The following is a 24,225-nucleotide window of genomic DNA, read 5'->3' on the forward strand; positions in this document are numbered from 1 at the left end:
TATTTAATATAAAGTTCGAGTGAATTGCCTCTAGCTTGCTGAAAACATAAGTGGGTGTTTATATGTTCATCGCAGATTATAAGTGTTGAATTTACTTCCGGTCTATCGTTTAGTCTAATAAGCAGATCTGGTGTGTGTGTGTGTGTGTGTTCATCTCACACGGCACCTATGACACAGGAACATGGCATTTACTTCCAAATAGACTGACAATTGAGGCTATGGGTGGGATAGGTTAGGCTGGCTTACTGCAAGACAAAACATATATCATCTAAAATGTTACTTCCACCCCGCCCTTCCTATCTGTTCCTCTTCTCGCACGAGAAAGTTAGCTGAAAGTCAACTTGAATAATGTTTGACACATTTAAATCAAACAATGGAAATGCTACAATTTTACAACAACAAAAAATGTATACACTTACCTCCTCGACAGTCAGCGGCATGCATATCCTGTACTCCTTGAGCAACATCTTATTTGATATAGCTCTTCTTGTTCTACACTATAGCCCGTCTAACAAGTTATGACCGCCAAAGCTTTAGCTAATAAAAACGCAGAGTTTGGCAATGCATGTGGATCGCCTTGAAAACAGATGACCACTGTGAGTTGTCTTGTCTCATCGGAACGAATGGAATTTTCACTGGGGAATTTCTCACAAGCAGCGTTCAAAAACTAGCCTTTTTTAAAATTCCGGACAGGACGTGGGTAAAGAAAAGCAGTTAAAAAAAACGTACCTAACTAGGATATGCCCTCTGCGAAATACATGAGAATCGATTGACAATCGGCCAAACAGATGTTGCTTTCAAAATGTGGGCGGTAACAAAACGGCCAAGTTGCTTTAACTGCAGTTTTCTCAAACCAAAAAGAAATAGATACGAGGTTTATCTAAAAAAAAAAATATTTTAAAAAGCGAGGGTCAGGTCCGTCCTTGCAGAGGCTAATTCGCTAAAATGTGCTCTTCCTCACGCTTCTGAGCTCCTGCACATACGAGTCTTCTTTACAAAGGCTTGGCTTTATGTTTCGGTGTCCTCTCTTTGGATGTGAAAAAAATGGTACGAGCTCTTCCTTTGGCTGTCGTTTCTCACTCCGTGCGACGACGAGCTATTTTGCCGCTGCCACGGAAACATGCGGACAGGAAACAAGATGCGTGAAAGTAACCGCATCTGAGTTCATGCTCCCTTTCATTGTCACTGGTTCTATTCAAATGTTAACAATCCTCTTCCCAAGAAAGTGTTTGAAACCACGTTAAAAGATTGTGCTACACGAGTCGACTATGCAGCCTGCTGAGTAGCCTGTGTTATTTGACCTTGGCCTAAATAACGGTTTTTGATGACTCTGTATCCATCATCCATCCAATCAAATGTTATTTGTCACATACACACGGTTAGCAGATGTTAATGCGAGTGTAGCGAAATGCTTGTGCTTCTGGTTCCCGACAGTGCAGTAATATCTAACAAGTAATCTAACAGTAACCCAACAACTACCTAATACGCACAAATCTAAAAGGGGTGAATGAGAATATGCACATGTAAAAATGACATTGTTTAAAGTGACTAGTGACTGCTTGTTCATAGGTCTTTGCCCCGACTTGGCCATAGCAGGCCTGATGATAGAGATGTAGGCCTAGAACAACATAAAGATCTAATGCATTTCTTAAAAACCAAGGTCTAATTGGAATTAAATCAATAATAATAACCGACACAAATTGTTTACTTAGCCTACAGGCTATTCTCTTTTTTGTCTATAGTGTTCTCTCTGGTGTGCAATCTGGTTTCCGCTCAGGTTATGGATGTGTCACTGCAACCTTAAAGGTCCTCAATGATGTCACCAATGTCCTTGATTCTAAGCAATGTTGTGCTGCTATTTGTATTTATTGACTCGGGTCAAAGCTTTTGATACGGTAAACCATTCCATTCTTGTGGGCCCGCTAAGGAGTATTGGTGTCTCTGAGGGGTCTTTGGCATGGTTTGCTAACTACCTCTCTCAAAGAGTGCAGTGTATGTCTCAGCCACTGCCTGTCACCAAGGGTGTACCCTACTGATAGGCAGTAGGCCCCAAGCTCTCTCATCCATTTATTTGCAGATGATACAGTCTTATACTCACCTGGCCGCTCCCCGGATTTTGTGTTAAATGCTCAACAACAAAGCTTTCTTGGTGTCCAACAAACATTCTCTGCCCTTAACCTTGTTCTGAACACCTCCAAAACAAAGGTCATGTGGTTTAGTAAGAAGAATGCCCCTCTCCCCACAGGTGTGATTACTTCCTCTGAGGGGTTAGAGCTTGAGGTAGTCACCTCATACTTGTGAGTATGGCTAGGCGGTACACTGTTCTTCACTCAGCACATGTCAAAGCTGCAGGCTAAAGTTACATCTAGACTTGGTTTCCTCTATCGAAATCGTTCCATTTCTCACCCCAGCTGCCAAACTAACCCTGATTCAGATGACCATCCTACCCATGCCAGATTACGGAGACGTAATTTATAGATCGGCAGGTAAGGGTGCTCTCGAGTGACTAGATGCTCTTTACCATTCGGACATCAGATTTGCCCCCAATGCTCCTTATAGGACACATCACTGCACTCTATACTCTTCTGTAAACTGGTCATCTCTGTAGACCCGTCGCAAGACTCACTGGTTGATGCTTATTTATAAATCCCTTTTAGGCCTCACTCCCTATCTGAGATATCTACTGCAGCCCTCATCCTCCACATACAACACCCGTTCTGCCAGTCACATTCTGTTAAAGATCCCCAAAGCACACACATCCCTGGGTCACTCGTCTTTTCAGTTCGCTGCAGCTAGCGACTGGAACGAGCTGCAACAAACACTCAAACTGAACAGTTTTATCTCAATCTCTTCATTCAAAGACTCAAGCATGGACACTCTTACTGACAGTTGTGGCTGCTTTGCGCGATGTATTGGTGTCTCTACCTTCTTGCCCTTTGTGCTGTTGTCTGTGCCCAATAATGTTTGTACCATGTTTTGTGCTGCTGCCATGTTATGTTGCTACCATGTTGGTATGGTGTTGTTGTTATGTTGTTATGTTGCTACCAAGCAATAAGACGTGGAATAAATGAACCAGTTACATGTTTCAGGAAACATGACTTGCTTATATGGTTTAATCTTTTAGGGTTTTATTCCAAGTTCCAATGTCTATAGGACTTTGTGCCAATTTGATTCAATGGAAAATAACAATGGATCTGTCCCAAATGGCACCCCATTCCCTACATACTGCACAATTTTGACAAGAGCCCTATGTGCCCTGCAACGCCCAGGGGACTAGTATTCTACGCCAGGCTGGAACAAGACAGCAATCAGGCAAAAGCAGCAGCTTGCCGAGAGGGAGGCTAAATCCCAATTCAGACGGCAGATAAAGGAGTGGCTGATTAAGTCAACGTATACGGCAGATGGGGCACGGAGAGCAGCGTTTGACACACCGTATGGGAGCTAGCTGAAATCCCCCTGCTAATTTCAGGGGATGTTAGTTCAAATTAAGCCAGGGTCATGTTCATTAGGGAATACCGTAGCGGGAATGTATTGGTTCCGTTGGCTCTGATGGTTGGACCATAGTGCTAGCAACCGAAGTTTAGGTTTGATTCCCACATAGGCCACATACTTACTGAATGTGTGAACTGTAAATCCAGTTCATAAATTACTGTGAATGATGATTCATCAGAAGACAAGCTAACACACGTGGAGGATGTTTGATCACACAGCCCTACCCACAACACTGACGGAGTGAGTGATTGTGTGTGCGAGCGCGCCACTAACGCGGAAAGTTAGATGACCTCTAAAAAAGGACACTCGAGAATTTCATCAACGTTACCATGAATTTCGCTAATTGACTTTTTGATAGGCACAGATGCTTTCTCCGCCACTGTTCTGGGAACTTCACCATTCATCAACTAACTGAACATACACGAAAACACACGAGCTTCTATCATCCACTTCTATAGAGTACATTCCCTGTGATGGCTAGCAGCCGTCCATATTCAAATTCAACACATATACTCCACTACCTGAAATAACCTTCTCTGCCAGAGTGAGATGGCTCAGTGATTAAGGGGGTAGAAATAGACAGTTGTTACACATTTGAGCTTTACCCACTTCAACTCACACATAATAAGAGTTTATGTCCCAAAACCAGAAAAGGGAATTGGATTCTATTTTTCTTTGCATTGAACACCATCCACAACCGTAGGACTGTCCGTTTTTACGTCAGACCAGCGTTATAATCCCTCCAGTTATAGCCGAAGCTGGAAAGCGGAGAAATTTCAAGCACGGCAAAACGCATTTAATATGGATTTTAGCCCGTCTTTTCAGTTCGCTGCAGCTAGCGACTGGAACGAGCTGCAACAAACACTCAAACTGAACAGTTTTATCTCAATCTCTTCATTCAAAGACTCAAGCATGGACACTCTTACTGCCAGTTGTGGCTGCTTTGCGCGATGTATTGGTGTCTCTACCTTCTTGCCCTTTGTGCTGTTGTCTGTGCCCAATAATGTTTGTACCATGTTTTGTGCTGCTGCCATGTTGTGTTGCTACCATGTTGTTGTCATGTTGTGTTGCTGCCATGCTGTGTTGTCATGTGTCGCTGCCTTACTATGTTGTTGTCTTAGGTCTCTCTTTATGTAGTGTTGTCTCTCTTGTCGTGATGAGTTTTTTGTCCTATATTTTTATTTAATTTATTTTTATTTTTAATCCCAGCATCCTTCCCCACAGGAGGCCTTTTGGTAGCTGTCATTGTAAATAAGAATTGGTTCTTAACTGACTTGCCTCATTAAATAAAGGTTAAATAAATAAAGGTTAAATAAAATAATTGTGGGCAAACTGATCAAGCAATAAGAAGTGGAATAAATGAACCAGTTACATGTTTCAGGAAACATGACTTGCTTATATGGTTTAATCTTTTAGGGTTTTATTCCAAGTTCCAATGTCTATAGGACTTTGTGCCAATTTGATTCAATGGAAAATAACAATGGATCTGTCCCAAATGGCACCCCATTCCCTACATACTGCACAACTTTGACAAGAGCCCTATGGGCCCGGGTTAAAAGTAGTGCGCTATACAGGGGACAGGATGCCATTTGGGACACAGCCAATAGCTTTTCATGTGATCTAGTTTGTAGTTTGACCAACATTACAATAATGATGTAACTCCAACATTTGAATAACGTCTGTTTTTGATTAGAAAGGGTGTTAGGCTCTATGTTAGATATATGACCTTCTCAACGCACACAATAGCCCTGTATGGCTTCCTAAAGCTCTAGCTCAGAACAGCACATCCTCAAATTAAGTCATGTTACGCAATACCTGTGGCCCACTTTTCAGAAGTAGACAATGGGCATGGGTCGGACTCAAGCTCTCAGCCGTGTGTTCGATAAGAGTGCTGGATGTGGTTTCATCTTCAGTCTGTCAATGGATCTCAGATCGTTTCAGCGCAGGGTAACAAAAAGTGGATTCAGGATTATAAAATTAAAATGCCCTCATTATGATTTGCATGGTCACACTCACAATTGATTTCTCGTTCTCCATATCACTTTAAAATGCTATGCTTATAAAAGTGTTTCAATGAGTTCTCAGGCAGTCTCTTCTCAGGCGTTTATTGTAGACACAACTCCATCATAAAGATGACATGGTTGTTATCATGGAGGCTTGATCGGTACTGTTGATATTTGCCCTACATTACTTGAATGAGTGCTTTAGGATGCTGCAAATATTTGGATGCCTCTTCAGCCCTGTTTTATTTGGCCAATATTTTCATTATTTCATATTTGGTCTCCTCTCTGAGCTGATTACAGGCCATGTTTAATTTTCAAGCTGTTAAGGTTAAGGTTTAGTCTGTGTTGGGGAAATATGATCCTAGGCCAGCGCTTAGGTGCAGCCTCCCCCCGGAGCAGGAAAATCACCTACATGAGTTGTATTTATTTCTGAGAGAAATCTTTCAAAGCAATGAACTGTGTGAATGAAACCAAATCATGAACAGTAATGTCCTAGTGACATCTGCTGGTTAACTTGAGTCAATACATGGAGATGAGGCCTACACCTTTCAGCCGAGGTGTAAACAGCAACATACTGCTAAATTCTTTGTTCACCATTCAAGTCCAAGGTTCTAATCCATACACTTGTCATCTCCCGTCTGGACTACTGCAACACTCTGTTGGCTGGACTCCCCACTTTTGCTATCAAACCCCTGCAATTGATCCAGAACACCGTAGCTCGCCTGTTGTTCAACCTTCCCAAGTTCTCCCATGTCACCCCACTCCTCCACACACTCCACTGGCTTCCAGTAGAAGCTTGCATCCACTTCAAGTCCCTTTTACTTGCCTATGGAGCACCAAGAGGATCTGCCCCTCCCTACTTTCAGGCTATTCTCAAACCCTTCACCTCAACTCCAGCACTCCATTCTGCCACCTCTGGTCTCTTCGCCCTCCTAGCACCCCAATGGTGGACCGAGCAATTCACATAATAAGTTGCGTGGACTCACTCTGTGTGCCTCGGTGTACCTCATCTCTGTACCTCACATATACAATTGTCTGTAAGGTCCCTCAGTCGATCAGTGAATTTTAAACACAGATTCAACCACAAAGAACAGAGAGGTTTTCCAATGCCTCGCAAAGAAGAGCACCTATTGGTAGACGGGTACAAATTTTAAAAAATAACATTGAATAAGCCTTTGAGCATGGTGAAGTTATTAATTAGACTTTGGATGATGTATCAATACACCCAGTCACTACAAAGACACAGATGTCCTCCCTAACTCAGTTGCCGAAGAGGAAGGAAACCGCTCAGGGATTTCACCATGAACCAATGGTGACTTTAAAACACTTACAGAGTTTAATGGCTGTGATAGGATATAACTGAGGTGGGATCAATAATATTGTAGTTACTATACAATACTAACCTAAATGACCGAGTGGAAAAAAAAGGAAGCTTGTACATGTTTTCACTTTGTGATTAAGGGGTATTGGGTAAAAAATAAAATAATATATTTAATCCATTTTTCAATTCAGGCTGTAACACGACAGAATGTGGAATAAGTCAAGGGGTATAAATACTTTCTCAAGGCACTATAAGTGGTGTTCACATTTCAAGCTCAGGAAAGAAACTTAATAAATATATTAATTTAGTGTGAATTATTCACAACATTGTGTCAATAGACTTTTCAGAATCATACTTTACTATGATAGGCTTCCCGAGGCAGGTTTCTCTATACAGTTGGTTTAATAATAGTAAAAATAATAATAATAATTCATGACATTTGTAAAGCGCTTTTCATTATACAGAATAATATCAAAGTGCATATGAGTTTTCCCCTGGGCAGTCAGGGAAATGTTCTCATTCCACCGTGGGTGTAAGCCATTTGCAAATAAAACACATTCCTCACTATCTCTCCCTCAATGTTTTATAAAACAGGACTGTTTGTGTCTGAAATAGCACCAAGAGAAATATTACCAAGAGTGCACAACTGTCTTGAAACTTTGATGGTTGAGTCAATGAGATGAGATTTGGAAGGAAGGCCTCGAGACTACATCATCATCATTGTCAATTAGATCATGTGTAACATATTTGGGTTTACATTCGCTTTACTTAAAATGCCTCCTTCACAGAGACAGGGGTCTTTTTGTTATTGGCCCACTATTTTCATGCTTAAAAAAATATACCAGAATAACCTAGAAAATAATTCTGGAAATTATAACGTTTCACCCTGAGCACAGTTTCCCCCCCATCAATAACCTATTAATGGAAAAAATTATCAAACAATATCAGTGAGGACAGCTGGAAAGATTAAGTTGAGAGAGGGACGCTGTGTGAATAAGAAAGGATTGACTGTCAAAACGCCTGACACAAATAACAATGATTTTTTTATGGTCCTTCTCTGGGTCCTTCTGGCAGGCTAGGTGGCCTTTGCAGTTCCTTGTTATTGGTCGGTTTTCCTTCACTTCCTGTAGTTTTGACACAACAGCAGCGTGCTAGCAGGAGTTAGCACTTAGCAGAAATTTCACTTGTAAATTCGCCGTAGTATTCAGCTTACGATGTCGGAAAACATGTCTGCAGAGGTGGAGCGATCAGAAAGATCAGATGGCAAGCTTGTGAAGATGGAGATTGACTACAGTTCAACTGTAGATACACGTCTACCGGAGTGTGCTGAAATGGCAAAAGTAAGTTGGGTATGAATGAGGCCAGCGCTGGCTGAGTCATGGTGCATCACGAATGTTAGCAGAATGGCTAGCTAGCTAACTTGTTAGCAAATAAAATGCTGTTTGTAATAATAGGCAACATTGCAACTGTATTGCAACAAAGTATCACAAATATTGAGTCGATTTGCTTGTAAGGTAAGTTATACATCTCGATTAGTTAGCTAGGTAACGTTAGCTACGGTAATTGTTTTCGTCAGGTAACTTCTCTAGCTAACGTTACCTACACTCTACTAGTACAGTATCTTGGCTCTTGGTGTTATGCTTACTATCCGGTTTGATCGTTTCAGTTGGACTAATGTATCAACCAACTACTAACGTAGGTACCACAGTTATTGTTTTTCGAAGACCCCGCTACTTTTTGTTAGAAATATACAAACGTTATAGCTTGCTGGTTAAGTTTTTCAGTTTTAATCATGTGTCAAAGCTGACAGAAATGTGTTAACATCTTTGGCTTTCCCGAATCAGACTCTGATCAGCAGTGACTTTATGAATGATACAGTTTTCATTAGTATTTTTGGTTATCCATCTCATAATTTGATCATGTGTGGTCATTTTAAATGGATCTTTATAAGAATTGTCTGTCATTTGTCCTGACTGTAAGCTTGATCTGCTCTGCTTTTCTAGGAAGGTCGGCTACAGGAGGCCGTTGAAAGCCTCTTGTCGCTGGAGAAGCAAACGAGGACTGTGAGTGTGAATTCATTCATTTCTAATTAAACATCATACTCCATTGAGATTAAACAATATAAATGATCATACTCCTCTGACTAATCGCATAGTTATCTTTGAGTAACATTGTTCTCTTTTTATCCATCTTCACAGGCTTCTGACATGGTGTCAACCTCCAGAATCCTGGTGGCCGTTGTGCAGATGTGCTATGAAGCGAAGGACATGGACGCCCTAAATGAAAACATCATGCTGCTCTCTAAAAGGAGGAGTCAGCTCAAAGGGGTGAGAGTTGGGGCTCCTTCTTTGAAGGGATACTAAGAGAAGGTAAAACATTTGAGGCAGGGGTGTATTAATTAGTGCAAGCAGTTGCCAAAACATTTTGCAACAGAAAACTGCTTGCAACGCAACAAACAAATTGAATGTTTTTGTTCTGTTTGCCAACATTTGGTTTATCGTGAATACACCTCAGGTATGCACCAGTAGGTTACGGTGCTTTGCCATCAAAACAATGTTTTCTTCGTGTCCTTTTATGTGTTCCAAGACAAAGTAAAGTGTTGCCTGATGTTAGCTCTTTCGGTATATAACCTTCTCTTTTGCTTTGTTTCTCTATTCTCAGGCTGTTGCTAAGATGGTGCAAGAATGTTACAAGTATGTAGATACCGTCACCGACCTGACTGTTAAGCTGAGACTCATTGACACACTACGCACAGTGACCGCTGGCAAGGTGCGTGGTGTCATGAACTTTCTCTGATTATCCTTACTTGGATCATCCTAAAATGACATTAAGATGATACCACCAATCATGCATATTCAGATGGCATAAAACAATTATTTTACTTTTGTGGGTCCAAGTCATGTCTCCATGCAATTCAAATGCGCTAACGGCTTTGTTTCCCTCACTCAGATCTATGTGGAGATTGAGCGGGCCAGGCTGACCAAAACATTGGCAAACATCAAGGAGCAGCATGGTGAGGTCAAAGAGGCTGCAGCAATCCTCCAAGAGCTGCAGGTAAGGGGTTTTCACTGGAATTCCTTGGCAGTTTTCACAATTTCTTATAGACTGGAGGTAAGAGGTTTCAACCATCCATGTTGCATGAAGCTATTTGACTTACTGGACTGAATCTTCAGACACAAGTGCAGAACTCAAACTGCCGGCCAAATCCCCTTGACATCAAATAAAAGGAAATTTAAAAAAAATATTCAACTTCATATTCATCATCTCCAGCACCACCCCAACATCAACATGTGTGAAAATGGTGAGTTTCTTTGTTTGGTAGTACAAAATATGGAAGAAAAGTGTTTCCAATTACATAATTGGTGTGCATCGTGTGATTTTTTTTAAATATATTTTTTTAACCAATTATGAGTAGGCATTGTCATTGGAAACACTTTTCTTCCATCTTTTTTACTACAACACATAGAAACTCGCCATTTACATATATTTTGGGGAGGTGCTCGATATTATGAAAAATAATTTGAAAACTGCGAAATTTCCTTATTCATAATTTCAGTGGAAGTTGGCTGAGACACCATAAATAATCAAAATAAAATCTTGTATCTGTGAAGTGTTGTGCCCTCCAGGACCACTACAACAGTTGTTCACAAACCATTCTTCTCCCGTTCCAGGCTGTGATGTTGCACAGCTGGGCCGTGTTCAGTAGGCACGAAATGGGAGTGGTATTAACTGAACTTGCCGAATGAGAAACGTTTTGCTATGACGTGCCCTAATGAACATGACCCAGGGTTAGAGTATAACATTCTGCCTCTGATAGCATGCACTCTTTCACCCTACAGGTGGAGACATACGGCTCCATGGAGAAGAAAGAGAAGGTGGAGTTCATCCTGGAGCAAATGAGGCTGTGCATCGCCGTCAAGGACTACATCCGCACCCAGATCATTAGCAAGAAGATCAATACCAAGTTCTTTACAGAGGACGGCACTGAGGTGAGAGAAAATAGTTTATTCAGGCTGGATGTTATGATATGGCCTCCCTCCCAAATGGCACCCTGTTCTCTAGAGTGCACTGCTTTTGACCAGGGCCCATAGGGGTCTGGGTATGCTATGTAGGGAATAGTGTGCCATTTGTGGTTTTGTCTATTGGGGTGGAGGAGGAACTACCTAAACATTCAATGTTCCAATCAAAACATTCACTTTCGTTTTCCTATTTTGGAACAGTTTGACAGAAAACAATATTTATTTCCTGCAAAATATTGAAGTCATATTTTTATTTTCGGCTGTTTGTAAAAAATGACTGTTTTTGGCGGTCTAATCTGCTCCTGATGAAGAAACATAGCAGTGAAGAACCAAGCTGCAATATTTTAACCATTTACGTCATTATTTTTCCTTAGGAGTCTAAGCTGAAGTATTACAATCTGATGATCCAAGTAGACCAGCACGAGGGATCCTACTTGTCCATCTGCAAACACTACCGTGCCATCTACGATACCCCCTGCATTCTGGAGGATAGCTCCAAATGGCAACAGGTAAACACTGGTCTCAGAATAATGTGTTTGTTTTTTTAGGCTTCAGCTGTACATTTGTTGTTTCTGAAAGAAAATATTGCTCTTACAAGCAGGACTTAGTTGGAGAGGGTGTTAGTGAGTGTACTGTACACTGACTGGTGAAAATGTGGCTAACATTGGGTCTGGCTTCACAGGGGACTAAGATGTTACAGATTGCACCTTTTTAAAATGCATAACGATACTACGCCAATGTTCTTTCCTGTTCCAGGCTCTGAAAAGTGTTGTTCTGTACGTGATACTGTCTCCCTACGACAACGAGCAGTCCGACCTGGTGCACAGAATCAACGAAGACAAGAAATTGGAAGAAATACCCAAATACAAGTGAGAAATTTAAATCGCATTATATTCCGGTGATTTAATTTCTCCCCTCAAATACCAAGAATGTAATCTAGCTTCGATGGTTCATTCCTTAAAATCTTCAATGGTATAACACATTATTTCTCATCAGCAATGTCCAAATATTCCTCATCAGAAGAATGTAACCTCGGGATGATTAATTCGTAATAATCTTAGCATTCGATACTGTTTCACAATATTCCTCATCATCCAACTCTGTAACACAGTAATTAACTATATATTCGCGAAGGTACCATGTAACCTAGCTAAGCTACCAACTGCACATGCTTGATCTTACTAAACTCTGGTGCCTCAACTACATATCATTGTGGGGTGGTGCTTTTGCCATGCTGTGGTTCGTCTCATCGTGGTTTCCCTCTTACCTCTCCCTCCAGGGACCTCCTGAAACAGTTCACCACCATGGAGCTGATGCGTTGGGCCTCCCTGGTGGAGGATTATGGGAAGGAGCTGAGAGAGGGCTCCCCCGACAGTCCGGCCACCGACGTTTTCAACTGCTCGGAGGAGGGCGAAAAGAGGTGGAAGGACCTCAAGAATAGAGTGGTGGAGCACGTAAGTCATTTATGGAACTGCTTTCATGGAATATCTATAGATAGAATATCACAATTACCTTAGTGGGATAGTTTGTTTTAGCAAAGGTTCTGTGGTGGGATCACAATGCTGTCTCGTTGGAACATGGTTGCTGAAAAATGATCTTGGAACGTCCCTTTCCCATCTAGAATACTTTCACGTAATTGGTATTTTCGATTCCAGCTATGTCATGTTGCACCGTTGCTTATTTTAGTTTTTTTCTTAATCTCTCCTTTTAGAATATAAGAATTATGGCCAAATATTACACGAGGATCACAATGAAGAGGATGGCTGGCCTCCTGGACCTCTCCATAGACGTAAGCACCACCAATCTACTCTTTACATCTGTTACATTTTTGGCAGGGGATGGAATTCTTTCTGGTCCTCAACCCTAATGAATGCAACCTTAAAGGATAGTTTTCCCTCCAAAATAAGGTTTAAACTTAGGTGCAGCTCCGTATGGTGCGTCTCTGTTCACGCCAGGGGATCTGAACAGGAGTTAACGACTTCGGTGAAACTTCACATGATTGTTGCCTTTCTGTTTTCGTGTGTTGCACTTGCATTCAATCGCATGATTATGCGCAGTGTTGACGTCAAGTTTTGTTGGTCGTATGTACGGGATACACCGTCCAACGAAATGCTTAGGCAATAACCAAGGACACGGATGGTTCCTAATGTTGTGAGATTACCTCTGGTGTTTACAGAACAACAGGTGCTGTGAGATTAGGAAGTCAGAACCGGCTGAGACAAAGCAATTGTAACAGTAGGGCAAAGGAATGTATTAAAGCGTATATTCTTATTTTAAATATAAGTAGTTCTGTCCCTGTGCTGTACTTGTCTATTGATGTTATGTATTATGTTGTGTTTTCTCTTTTGTCTGGACCCCAGGAAGAGTAGCTGCTGCTTTAGCAAAGTACTAAATACTAGAGATTTTCATACCTTAAAGGTCAAATCAAAGGTAGACTTAGAGATATGACGTAATGTACAAAGTAAACAGCATAGCGGGTCAATTTCTTCAATAACTAAGCATTTTAAGTGCAAGGCTAAACGTCTCTGCCGTTTTGGTCCCATTGCTACCACGCTGTAACGGTGTGAAGAGAACCCATGCGCAGATACTGTGTGAAAGCGAGGTCTTCCATCTCACTCATTGCAATATATGCGGCGCTCCTCATGGCAACTTAATTTTCGCTGAGTGGTCGACAGTTGAGCTCAATCCATATTCTCAACTTGATATTGGAGTGTGAAAACCATTTTTTGTTGAGTTATCTATAGAAGTACTATAGTACCCTAAATGAAATGTGTGATTTTGTTATTGATGGTCTTTTGAAGACACAGATTCTAACATCTCTAATATCTCTTGCAGGAGTCTGAGGAGTTCCTCTCCAACCTGGTGGTGAACAAGACCATCTACGCCAAGGTGGACAGGCTAGCCGGGATCATCAACTTCCAGAGGCCGAAGGACCCCAACGACCTGCTCAACGACTGGTCCCACAAACTGAACTCCCTCATGTCCCTGGTCAACAAAACCACACATCTCATCGCCAAAGAGGAGATGATACACAACCTGCAGTGATGAGGACCGAGTGCATTGTTTTCTTTTTTTTTTTCTTCTTCTTTACTTTATTGAGTTTTTCTGAATTTACATTGATGAATGAACTGTTATTCCAATGTCAACTGCCCACATTTTTGGAATAACAAATACCACATACCACACGCAAAGTTGAAGCATTTACAATAAACAAGTCTTACCATATGTTACGATCTCTCGTCCCTCTGATGTAATACGAATTACGCTGTTTAGAGTGATCTCCCAATTTTATCTACCACAATTTGAGCATGTACTTTGTTCTAGAACCTAGACCACAGAGGGGCATACACTGTAAATGTTTTCGCTCCTGTTCCAACTCTCTTTTTCATGTAACTGTTTTAAGGGATTTAGTGTTAAAGCATTTGCGTGCAACTTGCTGTATTAAAACATTTTGCTGTGAGTTCTTGACGTCTTTTTTGTTGTTGTTGTAATATCTACTTCGCAGTGTAAACACTTCTCTGGCATAATGGATATTATTTTGTTGAGTATTGTAACAGAATATGATTATTATTATGGAGTTTTATTTCACTGTTGTCAGATCAAGTTAAGAATACTTGTTTAAAAGCTGTGAAAGGCAAACCTGACCGATGCAGCTTTTTGTTGTTGGTTTGAAAGGTTCTGGATCCGCTAGCTATCTAGTGATGACTAAATGTTACAGGTGGCACTAAATCAAGACTTATTTTTGTTAGCTTATTTATTATATTGACCATTTCTACCTTACTGTGTAGTTATATCCATATGAAAATAGAACTATAGCAGTTATATAAAAGCAAAGACAATGGGATATTATGTAGAAATAAAATTCAAATGTAGTTATGTACGGTTACACATGATTTTTCTATTGTTTTAATTATCCAAATCATCTATACATCAAAATATCTCTGAAAATTGTCCAGATAGTAGCTGAAATGAGTTGGACCCAATACAACACACAATGTTTTATTGATGTAATACTGTTATATAATTTACAGTGCAGCTAGGTGAACCCTGGAAACTGGTTGATGCAATTATCTAGGGAAATGTATGAAAACTGGTATAATGACTTGCTTTAAAGACTGGTATATGACTTGGTTAGAAGTTCACAATGGTCAAACCCCAACCTACACCAAAAAGACCCAAATCCCTTCAACCTTCAGATGAGCTTTTTCCCACTATCCTTTGCGATGGGCTGACAAGTGGATCCAAGATGGCGTAGAAAGTAAAGCTAGGTAAGTGTAGACTTCCTATTTTCAGTCCTTTCAGTTGTCTTTTTCAGTGGGAAGGACACCGACTTGACTCCCATCTGTAACACATTCTGAGAGTAATGAAGGTATACAATTCATGCCGCGACCACAATGTAATGTCATGTCACTTCTATACGTCTAAAAACCGAGCCAAAATTACAGGCCCGTGCAATATCGCTAACGATAGCTCGGAAACGTTAGTTGTGTATCCATTCTGCATACGTTTTGGTCAGCATGCTAGCCAGATGGCTAACGTTAGCAAGCTAGTTTGGTGCCAAAAGCGAAGGGCCCTATTTTGGCTGACGTGCAAACTGCTGTCGACAGCACCATTTTCTCACTATGTACTCGTGATACATTTAACGACAATTATTATGGAACTGTTTTATGTTTTTTCCTCGTAATATTGTTGTAAATTATGTGCCAATGGTATTGGCTACTATCGCTCAGTGAGTCTACAGTCTCATCACAAAATTATTGCTAGCCCACCTAGCTAGCAAAATGATTTGCTAATCTAATTTCTTTGTTTTTAAAGTTAGAAGCAATACATTTCCATGGTTCAAATTCCTCCTATATTTAATCACGTTGCACACCAATATGTCACAATAGATAGCTGAATGCCTTGATACAAGCTAATGTGAGCTAACTAGCTAGATCACGCCACACGACTATTGCACTGTGGTCCTACCAAACATGCGAGCGAACTCGAAGCCAGACACAGTTAGCGGGTGCTTTTGTACCGTGTTGTTTTAGCTAATACCAACGACGGACAAGTTAATCGTTAACGTTAGTGGCTCGCCAACAGACATGGTACATCTATTATTAACTGACCCGGAATCTCAAAATAGACTGTTTTTAAAAATATTTGTATTAGTCTATAGGAGTGCCTTTTTTGGAGCGATCATGCCGAATGGGGCATTGTGTTTTGATCAAACTTGCCATTAGGTAAACACTAGCTAAACCATAGCGATGTAGTAACAAGCTAGCTAACAGCCTAAAAATGTCGCCCCTTGATTCATCTTTGTTTATTTGAAATGATGCGTTTCATTTGACTGTGAAATATAACTAATGACTCTTCTGGCCAATACTTGCAAGCCACATGGTTGCCATTTTGCTCCTACAAACTGCCATAGCATGCTCATGTCATGTCTTTGGTTGTCTCAATTTCTTGTCTATTGACCCATCCATAATAGTACAAAAGTTCAAGCTAATAGACTTAAAGATGCCAAACAAAAAGTGTTGGCCTATATGTGGGTCATCAAATATGTATTTGCATTCCAACGTGCTGTGAGTGATATTTCCACAACAGTAGTTGTAGCATTTCCTATAATGCTTTGAATACTCTGGAAACCTGCCTCTGAACCTTGGCCTTATCTGAGGTATTCCTTACAAGATAATGTTACACACAAATTCTGGGGGGTGGTGTTGGTTTAGGTTAGGACTTATGGCATGACTAAAATATAGCCTAAGTAACCTAGCTTATACACTCATCTTGGTCATTGTGAGGGAATTGAAATATGTGTGATTCACTTTGTGGAAACTACATTAGACACTGAGTGGGGTGTCCACCCACTTTGCCCAAAGTGGGTGAAAATGTGCTTCCTTATTTTATACCAAGACACATCTGATTCTTCAAGTTTCAGAATTGTTCAGTTGGTTTTTCTCCAATGTATCATAAACATTATATCCAAAAAGTTGGAAAATGCTACATATCATGTCTCAAATTCGATATCTATCTTGCCTCGTTTCATTTCCTCCAGATTTGAGAAGATGACGAGTACAACAGTGAGCCTGTCAGTTTGCCTTAATTCTCGCACAGCATCCAGCCTAGCTGACACAATGCAATTTTGTTTTTACCACTTTTCTTCTGGCCTCCATTGATTTAGTCACCCTAGGATACAATGGTTAAAACTACAAAAACATTTGAACGGATTATGATAGAGACAGGAGGTTTGGGCTATAAAAAACACAATTAATATATTATTTTACCGATTGGTCAAAATGTGTTTTTGATTGGACACCCTACACTGAGAGCTGGCTCTGTCAATGATGGTCATAAACAAAGACTAGCCCCACTTCTGCTAAAGTAGAGGTGGTGTTGTAATAGGCTACTGTCCTTAGATATAACTGCTGTGGTGTAGTGTGTTTCTTCACTATGAAAGAATCATATCAAACCCCGATAAAGAGAAATGGAGAGTTTGTTATAAGTTGCTGCTTGGGCCCGGAGGCCTTTTCTGTTTTTAGTCAAAGCAGAGGCAAAGCATCTGAAACAGGGACGACCCCTCACCACAGACACTGCATGTCAGGTTTTACATTTAGGCCTCCATGTACCTCCCAATGTCTGGCTGTCACTACAGTCACTGGACAGAATCCAGGCTGTCACATCCAGGCGCGATTGGGAGTCCGTAGGGCGGTGTACAATTGCCCCGGGTTTGGCTGGGGTAGGCCGTCATTGTAAGTAAGAATTTGTACGTAACTGACTTGCCTAGTTACAGGTAAAGTGCATGAAAACATCAGCTAGTCACCCCCCTTCTCCCCTCCCAGCTATTTGTCATTGCACTCTGTTGTGGGACGGTAGCGTGCTTTTCTATTCGAGACACTGTATCCCTTGAATCCCTGGATGCCATGGCCAGGCTCAGCTCTGTGCTGTGATTAACGCTAGAGGACACCACCCTCTCTGCAGAGGACAGATGCCACCACAAGTGTTAACAGCCGCAAGTGTCCAGTAGTAAACTCGACTGCCCCTATTGCCTGTAGTTGTGCCTATAGGCCTATTAGGTTCAGAAATACTCAAGTGTCACCGGTGGACAGGTTATTTCTAATTGATTTTGGGTACATTTTTGCACGGCAAGTGTAGTCCACTCACTGCCCCTGTTGCCTGTGTGCATATAGCTTAGGCTTATTAGGTGCAGAAACACTCGTGTCACCTGTAGACAGCATACATTAGTACCCAATGCCGCAGCTGCACACATTATGTTTTATTGATTTAAGTGCCGTTGATGGGTCCTTCCTTAGCTAGCCATTCAATTGTGGTTCAACACCGCCAATGGATAACTCCAGTTGACTCGAGTGGCATTGGCCATGGGGCCTTTTTGGCGCCTATATGTTACTATGAAAAAACCTGCCTAAAACAAGCTTGTCATTTGACTTGAGCTTTTATTTTTGAGTCAAATGTATTGAAATGCCTTGGTAAACAACTACGCCTGTATATAGACCTACTACCACAGAGGAAATACTGCTCGGCCTCTCAGCACATTTGTTATGACATGAAAAAAGGATGTGGTTCTTGTTTCAGGGAAGCCCACATAGAGCTTTTTCTCAGACCATATTCCAGGCTGTATCACAACCGGCGGTGATTGGGAGTCCAATAGGGCGGCGCGCAATTGGCCCAGCATCATTAGGGTTTGGCCGGGGAGGCCGTCATTGTGAATAAGAATTTGTTCTTCACTGACTTGCCTAGTAAAATAAAAACATCAGTTGCTTTTTAGGCTAGTACACTGGTTTTCAAACCTCTCCTCGTGGACCCCCAAACAAATCACAATTTTGTTGTAGGCTTGAACCAGCTCCCCTGATTTACCTATTCTAAGGCTTGATGATTAGTTGACAAGTGGAATCCGGTGTGCTAGCTGTGGAACAGTTAAAATATTTGACTACTATATTTGAAAAGCCTAAACTTTTAATCACTTACAAAATTGTTGTCACTATGAAATGATGAATACATAGCCTAGAATGCTGTGGCATTGTAAGTATTGCACACCACCTATGCAATGCCGGGTGTACCCTAGACCCTACACTTTCAAAATCCTAACATCGTTGAGTCTCGCTTTAAACAACTGTCTTTCCTGTAGCTTTTTTTTGTCTTGCCAACGTAATGGTGCGCGTACTAAACAATGTGGCACAGCACAGACGAGCCACACTACAAGATTCTTCAGTTGGTCGTGAAGATTCTCGATACCACTCTGTTTTGCGGAAAACAATGTGATGTGATTTAGATTGAACTTAGCTAGAACGAGCTGTGGCTCAAAGCAGCCTCGGACGTTTTCAGTCAGACATTCGCCCTTGCCATACAGTTGAAATCTTATGTAGCCAACATTTTTTAATTGAATATTATTTGTGAACTTCAGAACTGTAACGATTTGAAGCTATGGTTAAAGGCAAGTACAAATGCATACTAGTAGTCATCTCTCCTGCTTGAGAGTCTACACATTCTTGATGCAAAACAACGTCATCTCACCGGCTTCTTCTCTGGCGAGTTCTCATTGGCTATTACTATTCACTGTTCTTAACATTTGGCGTTGCACATCTCACATTCCAAGAGCATTGCAGATTTTGTCAAACATGTTTGAGAATATAGGGATGTATGGGACTGCTCAAAGACAGTAGTCCTCAAATTGCATCTCTGACCTGCTCATTAAACGAGCGTCAGTGATGACCGCACAGCCCAAGTAGGGGATTTTGTCTCTGATCTCAAAATTTCTTGGACAGCGTAAGATTGTCATACCGACCTTGAGCCATCCCAGGATATTCTGTAATATTCGCACTGAATACAAATGTTCAAACCCAACTGAGCCTCTGTAATCCGAAGGTTAGCAATTCAAACAAGTACATGTAAAATCCCATAGAGATTGCCAACGAGCGCATTGCTGCCCTACAGCTTAATTTACAAGGCTCTGGTCTCGTTGTTGTGTGCTTGTAAACAGACTGGGGACTACCGGTAAGCTTCATAATGAAGAATTGTGACGGGTGAAATGAAGAATGCTATCTTTATCTCCTAACGTATTGCACAAGTTGACTGCAGGTATTTACTTAAAAAGTAGCTGCAAATATTCAAATGTATAAAATAAAAAAAATCCTAAGAAATAGTTTAAACAGTATTGAAAAAAACATCCCATGGCTATTTCCAAATAAGGTATACCGCCCAAGCCTAGTGTACACCCGGCTTAGGAACCAGTAGGACTAACTTAGGTTTGTCGTGCCACACGTGACTACTTATTTTTAGCTCTGAGGAGAATATAGGTCTATGAACCAACACAGCTGGATTCCAAGATATTTCGTCTCGTCAAAGCAAGTGTCTACAAATAGACCTACCAGCCCACTACCCCAAGTACCCCATCACAGAAATAGCATTGCCCCCCCCTGTCTCTCACTCCGGAGTGAAGTTTCCACTAGGTACAGATCTAGATACAACTTCCTCTCCCCCAATCCTTACCTTTACAATTAGTGGGGAAAATGCTAAAACTGACCCACGATCTGTGTCTAGGTGCAACTTAAACGCCCTTTTTCTCTTTCTGTCTCCAGACATTCTGTCCCTGAGTCATGGCGGACAGGAGAGCGGAGAAGTCATGTGAAGAAGCCAGCGGATCGTTAGCTAGGCGGGAGTACGAGGTGGCGGTGAGCCACTGCACAGATGCGCTGCTGGCCCTCGGCCCCCGGCCCCTCCCAGCCCTGGAACCCCCACATCCAACCCCCCCAACGACACGGTTACCCCCCTCCGCAGCCGCGCCCTGCTCTACAGGATAGCCGCCCTGCTACAGCTGGTGAGGCGTCAGACTGATCCGGGATGCACACCTTTCGACCCACTCCCTCAGTGTGGCCCACATATGGGTTTGAATTTAAGTGTGTTCAAGTAAAGTGTCATAAGCCCATCTTGACTTGGATTTGTTTTCTGAGAACCAGATAAAACAACCAAGGTCCCACCTCCTTTCATTTCTCTGCCTCTAACTGCACTGTTATCTCCTTCTAGCACTAAAATTATACCCCACTACTTAAGCCTCACGATTATAGACACTGCTTAAGTACTATAATTATATTGCGAGTGACTCTGCTCTGAGTAGCAAAGATATCCGTTCTGGGCTCTTATCTAAGACTCAGTCAGGACCTCTGTCATATAAAACCCACCTTTACGAGGACAGTCATTCTGCTGCTTTGACTTTCTGTTTACTTGTTTTATTTCTACCACCAGAAAAACTATGATCAAGCAGATGAAGACTGCAAACATGGTGAGTTGGTGGAGTACTTATCATAGTGAAGACATAACCCATTGTATTGAAGGTCCAACCCCAGGTTACAGTCATATACAAACTATAGACTTGGCTAGAGGATGCATTTGCCATAAAGCCTGTTTTTGCATGGGCAGTACCATGGAGTGCTTTCACCATTTAAAAACTCGTAGAAGATGACATTGACTACTTAAAAATTAGGGCTGGGAATTGCTAGGGACCTCACAATAAGATGTTATAACAATACTTAAGTGCCGGTATGTATTTTGATTCTCTATGTATTGCGATTTGAATACAATTATTTTATTGCGGTTTGATGTTCCAAACATATTGCTAAGCCTATGTCAGCTGCAGAGAGACGAGAGAGCATGAGAAAATGAGTTTTGATCCGTTAGGGAAATAAAAGTGCTGAAAACAAATTCTCTCTATTAAAAAAAGATGGAAAACAAGCTATGAAGGAAAAATACTGGAGGTTTGGTGCAGCCTTCTAGCTCAAACCTTTGTATTGAAATATTGTTAAACCAATACGATATCATCAAGTAATAGCCCGATATGTAACTATATATATATATATATATATATTATATATATAAATTGGAATTTACCCAGCGCTATTGTGGCAAAGACGCCCTCTATCCAACTCTAAGTGTAACACAGTCCTACTCAACAGATCTTAAGTTTTTATTGGCAATTAGTCATCTCAGATAGTTTCATTGCTATTAAAATCATTCTAGACATGATGATATGCTAAACAAATGTTAGGGTTAGAAACAGGTCAACATTTTGGGTAAATGTCAGCGCTAAGGTTCATGCTCAAGTTAGTGAAGACTTACAAGACAAGTGGTTTGCATAACATCAGCTGTCGTAGCCGCGTGGAGCGGGACTTCTGCACGCCATGCCTGCTTCAGTAGCTAGCTTTGCCCATGTCAAGACAAGCAGTTACAATAACATTGGTGGTCATAGCCCTGTGTCGCAGGACTTTACCACACCATGCCTGCAGCTATGCCCATGTCATGTGACTTGGGTGGAGAGAATGCAGTTCGATGTGATGGGAGTGAGCACACGTTCCATGCAATGTAGTGCAGTGCGATCATGCACAGTAACGTTCCCTGTCGTCCTGTGTGTGTTTATTGTAGTTCTGGCTGAGGAGCTGGCCAAGGGAGACGGGTCGTTTCAGGCCAGCCTGCGCTGCATGCTGCTGGACGGCAGCCTGCACGAAGTGGCTGGCCTCCTCTCCAAGTCCCTGTTTGGGGAGCCTCTGGTAACACTTGCTCCTGGCCTTACTTCACTGTTAACCCTGCCTCTTCAACATCTACACCATCTTTTTCACCCCCCCTAGTTCACCACCTCCTCTTTCTCCCTCTGTTATTTTCCACCACACCTTCTCCTCCTCCTTTTCCAATCCCCCCTTTCCACCTCCCCCTCTTTCTCCTGCCTTTTCCTCCTTTTCACCCCTCTTCTCCCTTCACCTCCTTTTTCCTTCTCTTCCATTTTGCTCCTTTTTCCTCCACCCTCCTCCTCCTATAACTGATCTATGGAGACAAACACAGCCATTTAGCTCTGAGAGCAGCTGGAACATTTGGTTCCTTTTGACTTTTCCAGGAAATGTCCTCTGGGTTTTTTTATGAAGCAGGTTCTCTCAGCACAGAGGAAGTGTTCATGTTGACTGTTGAATCGATATGCTCTTAAGGGTTTGTAGCTGTGTTATTCTCCAGCCTCTTTACATGGGGGTAAATGTCAGAAAATAGCAAAATACTAGTGTTGCATATCTCAATTAACTTGGAAAAAAAGTAATTCCTAAAATATCAATACCTTTTTAGATTAACAGGCAGTGCCCAAGTGACCGTTTCAATGTTGTGATTTATTTTTAAGTGTGTGATGCCCTGTTCCGGTGTCAGGAAACAAGCTTGATTCTCACACTGTCCCTTAACTCCCAACAGCAGATAACTTTCAACAGTGAAACGCGAAGCCTGAACACTCTGGTGTCTTATCTGGCAACCAAAAAGCATAGATATGAAGTCGGTTATTTGTTCTCAAGTTGACTAGAACCAGGGAGCAACAAACATGCTGCTGCATTAAGTATAAGAATCATAAGCGGCATCCACATAACCATTTTGACCAGCCTGTGAACAGATTTGGTTTTCGGATTAACAAATGTGTTATTCAGAGAATTTATGTATCGAGTAATATTTTATATTGACCAGTGACTCTGCCAAGTCTCTTTAATTGATATAGTCTAAAATCCCTTTGGATATGCTTGCTGATATTGTATGTGTTGTAATGTATTTCCTGTACCTTCTCTTCTTCTTCAGAATGGCATCGTCACAAAGGACTTAACTAGATTAAAAATGCTTCTCTCAGAAATTGAAGTAAGTGTTTGTGAGGTGGTCTTGACTTGTTTCTGAGTATTGATTATATTTAAAAGTGAATGACACTGCAGATTTATCACACGTTGCAGTACTCGAGGTAAACTAATTGTTTGAGTGGACATTAAATGTTATTGTCTTATGAATACAATACTTTCCTTTCTCACAGGCCATTCGTAGCGAAATGGCTACAGAATATACAGACGACAACGAGGAAGGTGAGCAAGTCGTCCTCACGCGGGGGGGGGGATATATATATTTGGATGTGTTTTATATATGTCAATTGGATTTCACAGCTTGTGCTCAACACAGTCAGGCTCAATGCTCACATGTGCTTCGAAAAGGAAAGCTCTTATTTAACGCCTGGTCGCAGGATATCGAAAGACCAAGCCTTTAGAATTGGATTTCATTTTCACTTTGACTCAAGTCTCAAAAGCTTGACTCAAGTCTATATGTAGGTGCTTATTTACTGTGTGAGTGGGATGTTTTGTTGATGCAGTTGTGTCTTTGTGGTCAAAAGTACGGGATGGATGGCAGTTTCGCCCCCCGCCTAGAGGAGTTACCAGCAGTGAGGAGTACACGCTGTGTAAAAGGTAATGCTATCATGCGTTGCTGACTATGTTATACCGGTGGCGTAAGACCATAGTTCATATAACATATTACAAGACTAGTTTAACAAGTAATTGGCATGTTGTATGCAATCACTTTGTCACATTTGTACAGTGAGTGGCCTACAATTAAAGCC

At 41.5% G+C, this 24,225-nt stretch overlaps 3 protein-coding genes across 3 annotated transcripts in view; 2 read left to right on the forward strand and 1 right to left on the reverse strand.

Moving 5' to 3' along the window:
• LOC112230353 (cytoplasmic phosphatidylinositol transfer protein 1) overlaps positions 1–1,253 on the reverse strand; it is a 74,424-nt gene extending 73,171 nt beyond the window's left edge. The window contains 1 exon segment of the mRNA XM_024396604.2: positions 420–1,253. Within this exon segment, the coding sequence (XP_024252372.2) occupies positions 420–467 (48 nt within the window). The 5' untranslated portion in view covers positions 468–1,253.
• Positions 1,254–7,926: 6,673 nt separating this feature from the next.
• On the forward strand, positions 7,927–14,295 carry LOC112230352 (26S proteasome non-ATPase regulatory subunit 12). The gene is made up of 11 exons (XM_024396603.2): positions 7,927–8,156; positions 8,820–8,879; positions 9,015–9,143; positions 9,478–9,585; positions 9,766–9,870; positions 10,656–10,805; positions 11,210–11,344; positions 11,592–11,704; positions 12,115–12,289; positions 12,547–12,624; positions 13,671–14,295. Exons 1-11 carry the CDS (start codon positions 8,031–8,033, stop codon positions 13,878–13,880), a joined length of 1,389 nt encoding a protein of 462 aa, XP_024252371.1. The 5' UTR covers positions 7,927–8,030; the 3' UTR covers positions 13,881–14,295.
• Positions 14,296–15,125: 830 nt separating this feature from the next.
• LOC112230349 (probable helicase with zinc finger domain) overlaps positions 15,126–24,225 on the forward strand; it is a 60,431-nt gene continuing 51,331 nt past the window's right edge. The window contains 8 exon segments of the mRNA XM_042310919.1: positions 15,126–15,204; positions 20,414–20,581; positions 20,584–20,652; positions 21,078–21,114; positions 22,251–22,375; positions 23,427–23,483; positions 23,650–23,698; positions 23,980–24,073. Of these exon segments, the coding sequence (XP_042166853.1) occupies positions 20,432–20,581; positions 20,584–20,652; positions 21,078–21,114; positions 22,251–22,375; positions 23,427–23,483; positions 23,650–23,698; positions 23,980–24,073 (581 nt within the window). The 5' untranslated portion in view covers positions 15,126–15,204; positions 20,414–20,431.

Source organism: Oncorhynchus tshawytscha, linkage group LG32 (assembly GCF_018296145.1).
Source record: "Oncorhynchus tshawytscha isolate Ot180627B linkage group LG32, Otsh_v2.0, whole genome shotgun sequence".
Classification (NCBI taxonomy): Eukaryota; Metazoa; Chordata; class Actinopteri; order Salmoniformes; family Salmonidae; genus Oncorhynchus; species Oncorhynchus tshawytscha.

What these genes read in the sequence shown, in the direction of transcription:
- LOC112230352 (XM_024396603.2), top strand. Translation starts at nt 8,031, where the DNA reads ATGTCGGAAAACATGTCTGCAGAGGTGGAGCGATCAGAAAGATCAGAT. An exon ending in CAATCCTCCAAGAGCTGCAG is followed by an intron (nt 9,871 to 10,655) that starts GTAAGGGGTTTT and finishes TTCACCCTACAG; the next exon opens with GTGGAGACATACGGCTCCAT. An exon ending in ATAGCTCCAAATGGCAACAG is followed by an intron (nt 11,345 to 11,591) that starts GTAAACACTGGT and finishes TTCCTGTTCCAG; the next exon opens with GCTCTGAAAAGTGTTGTTCT.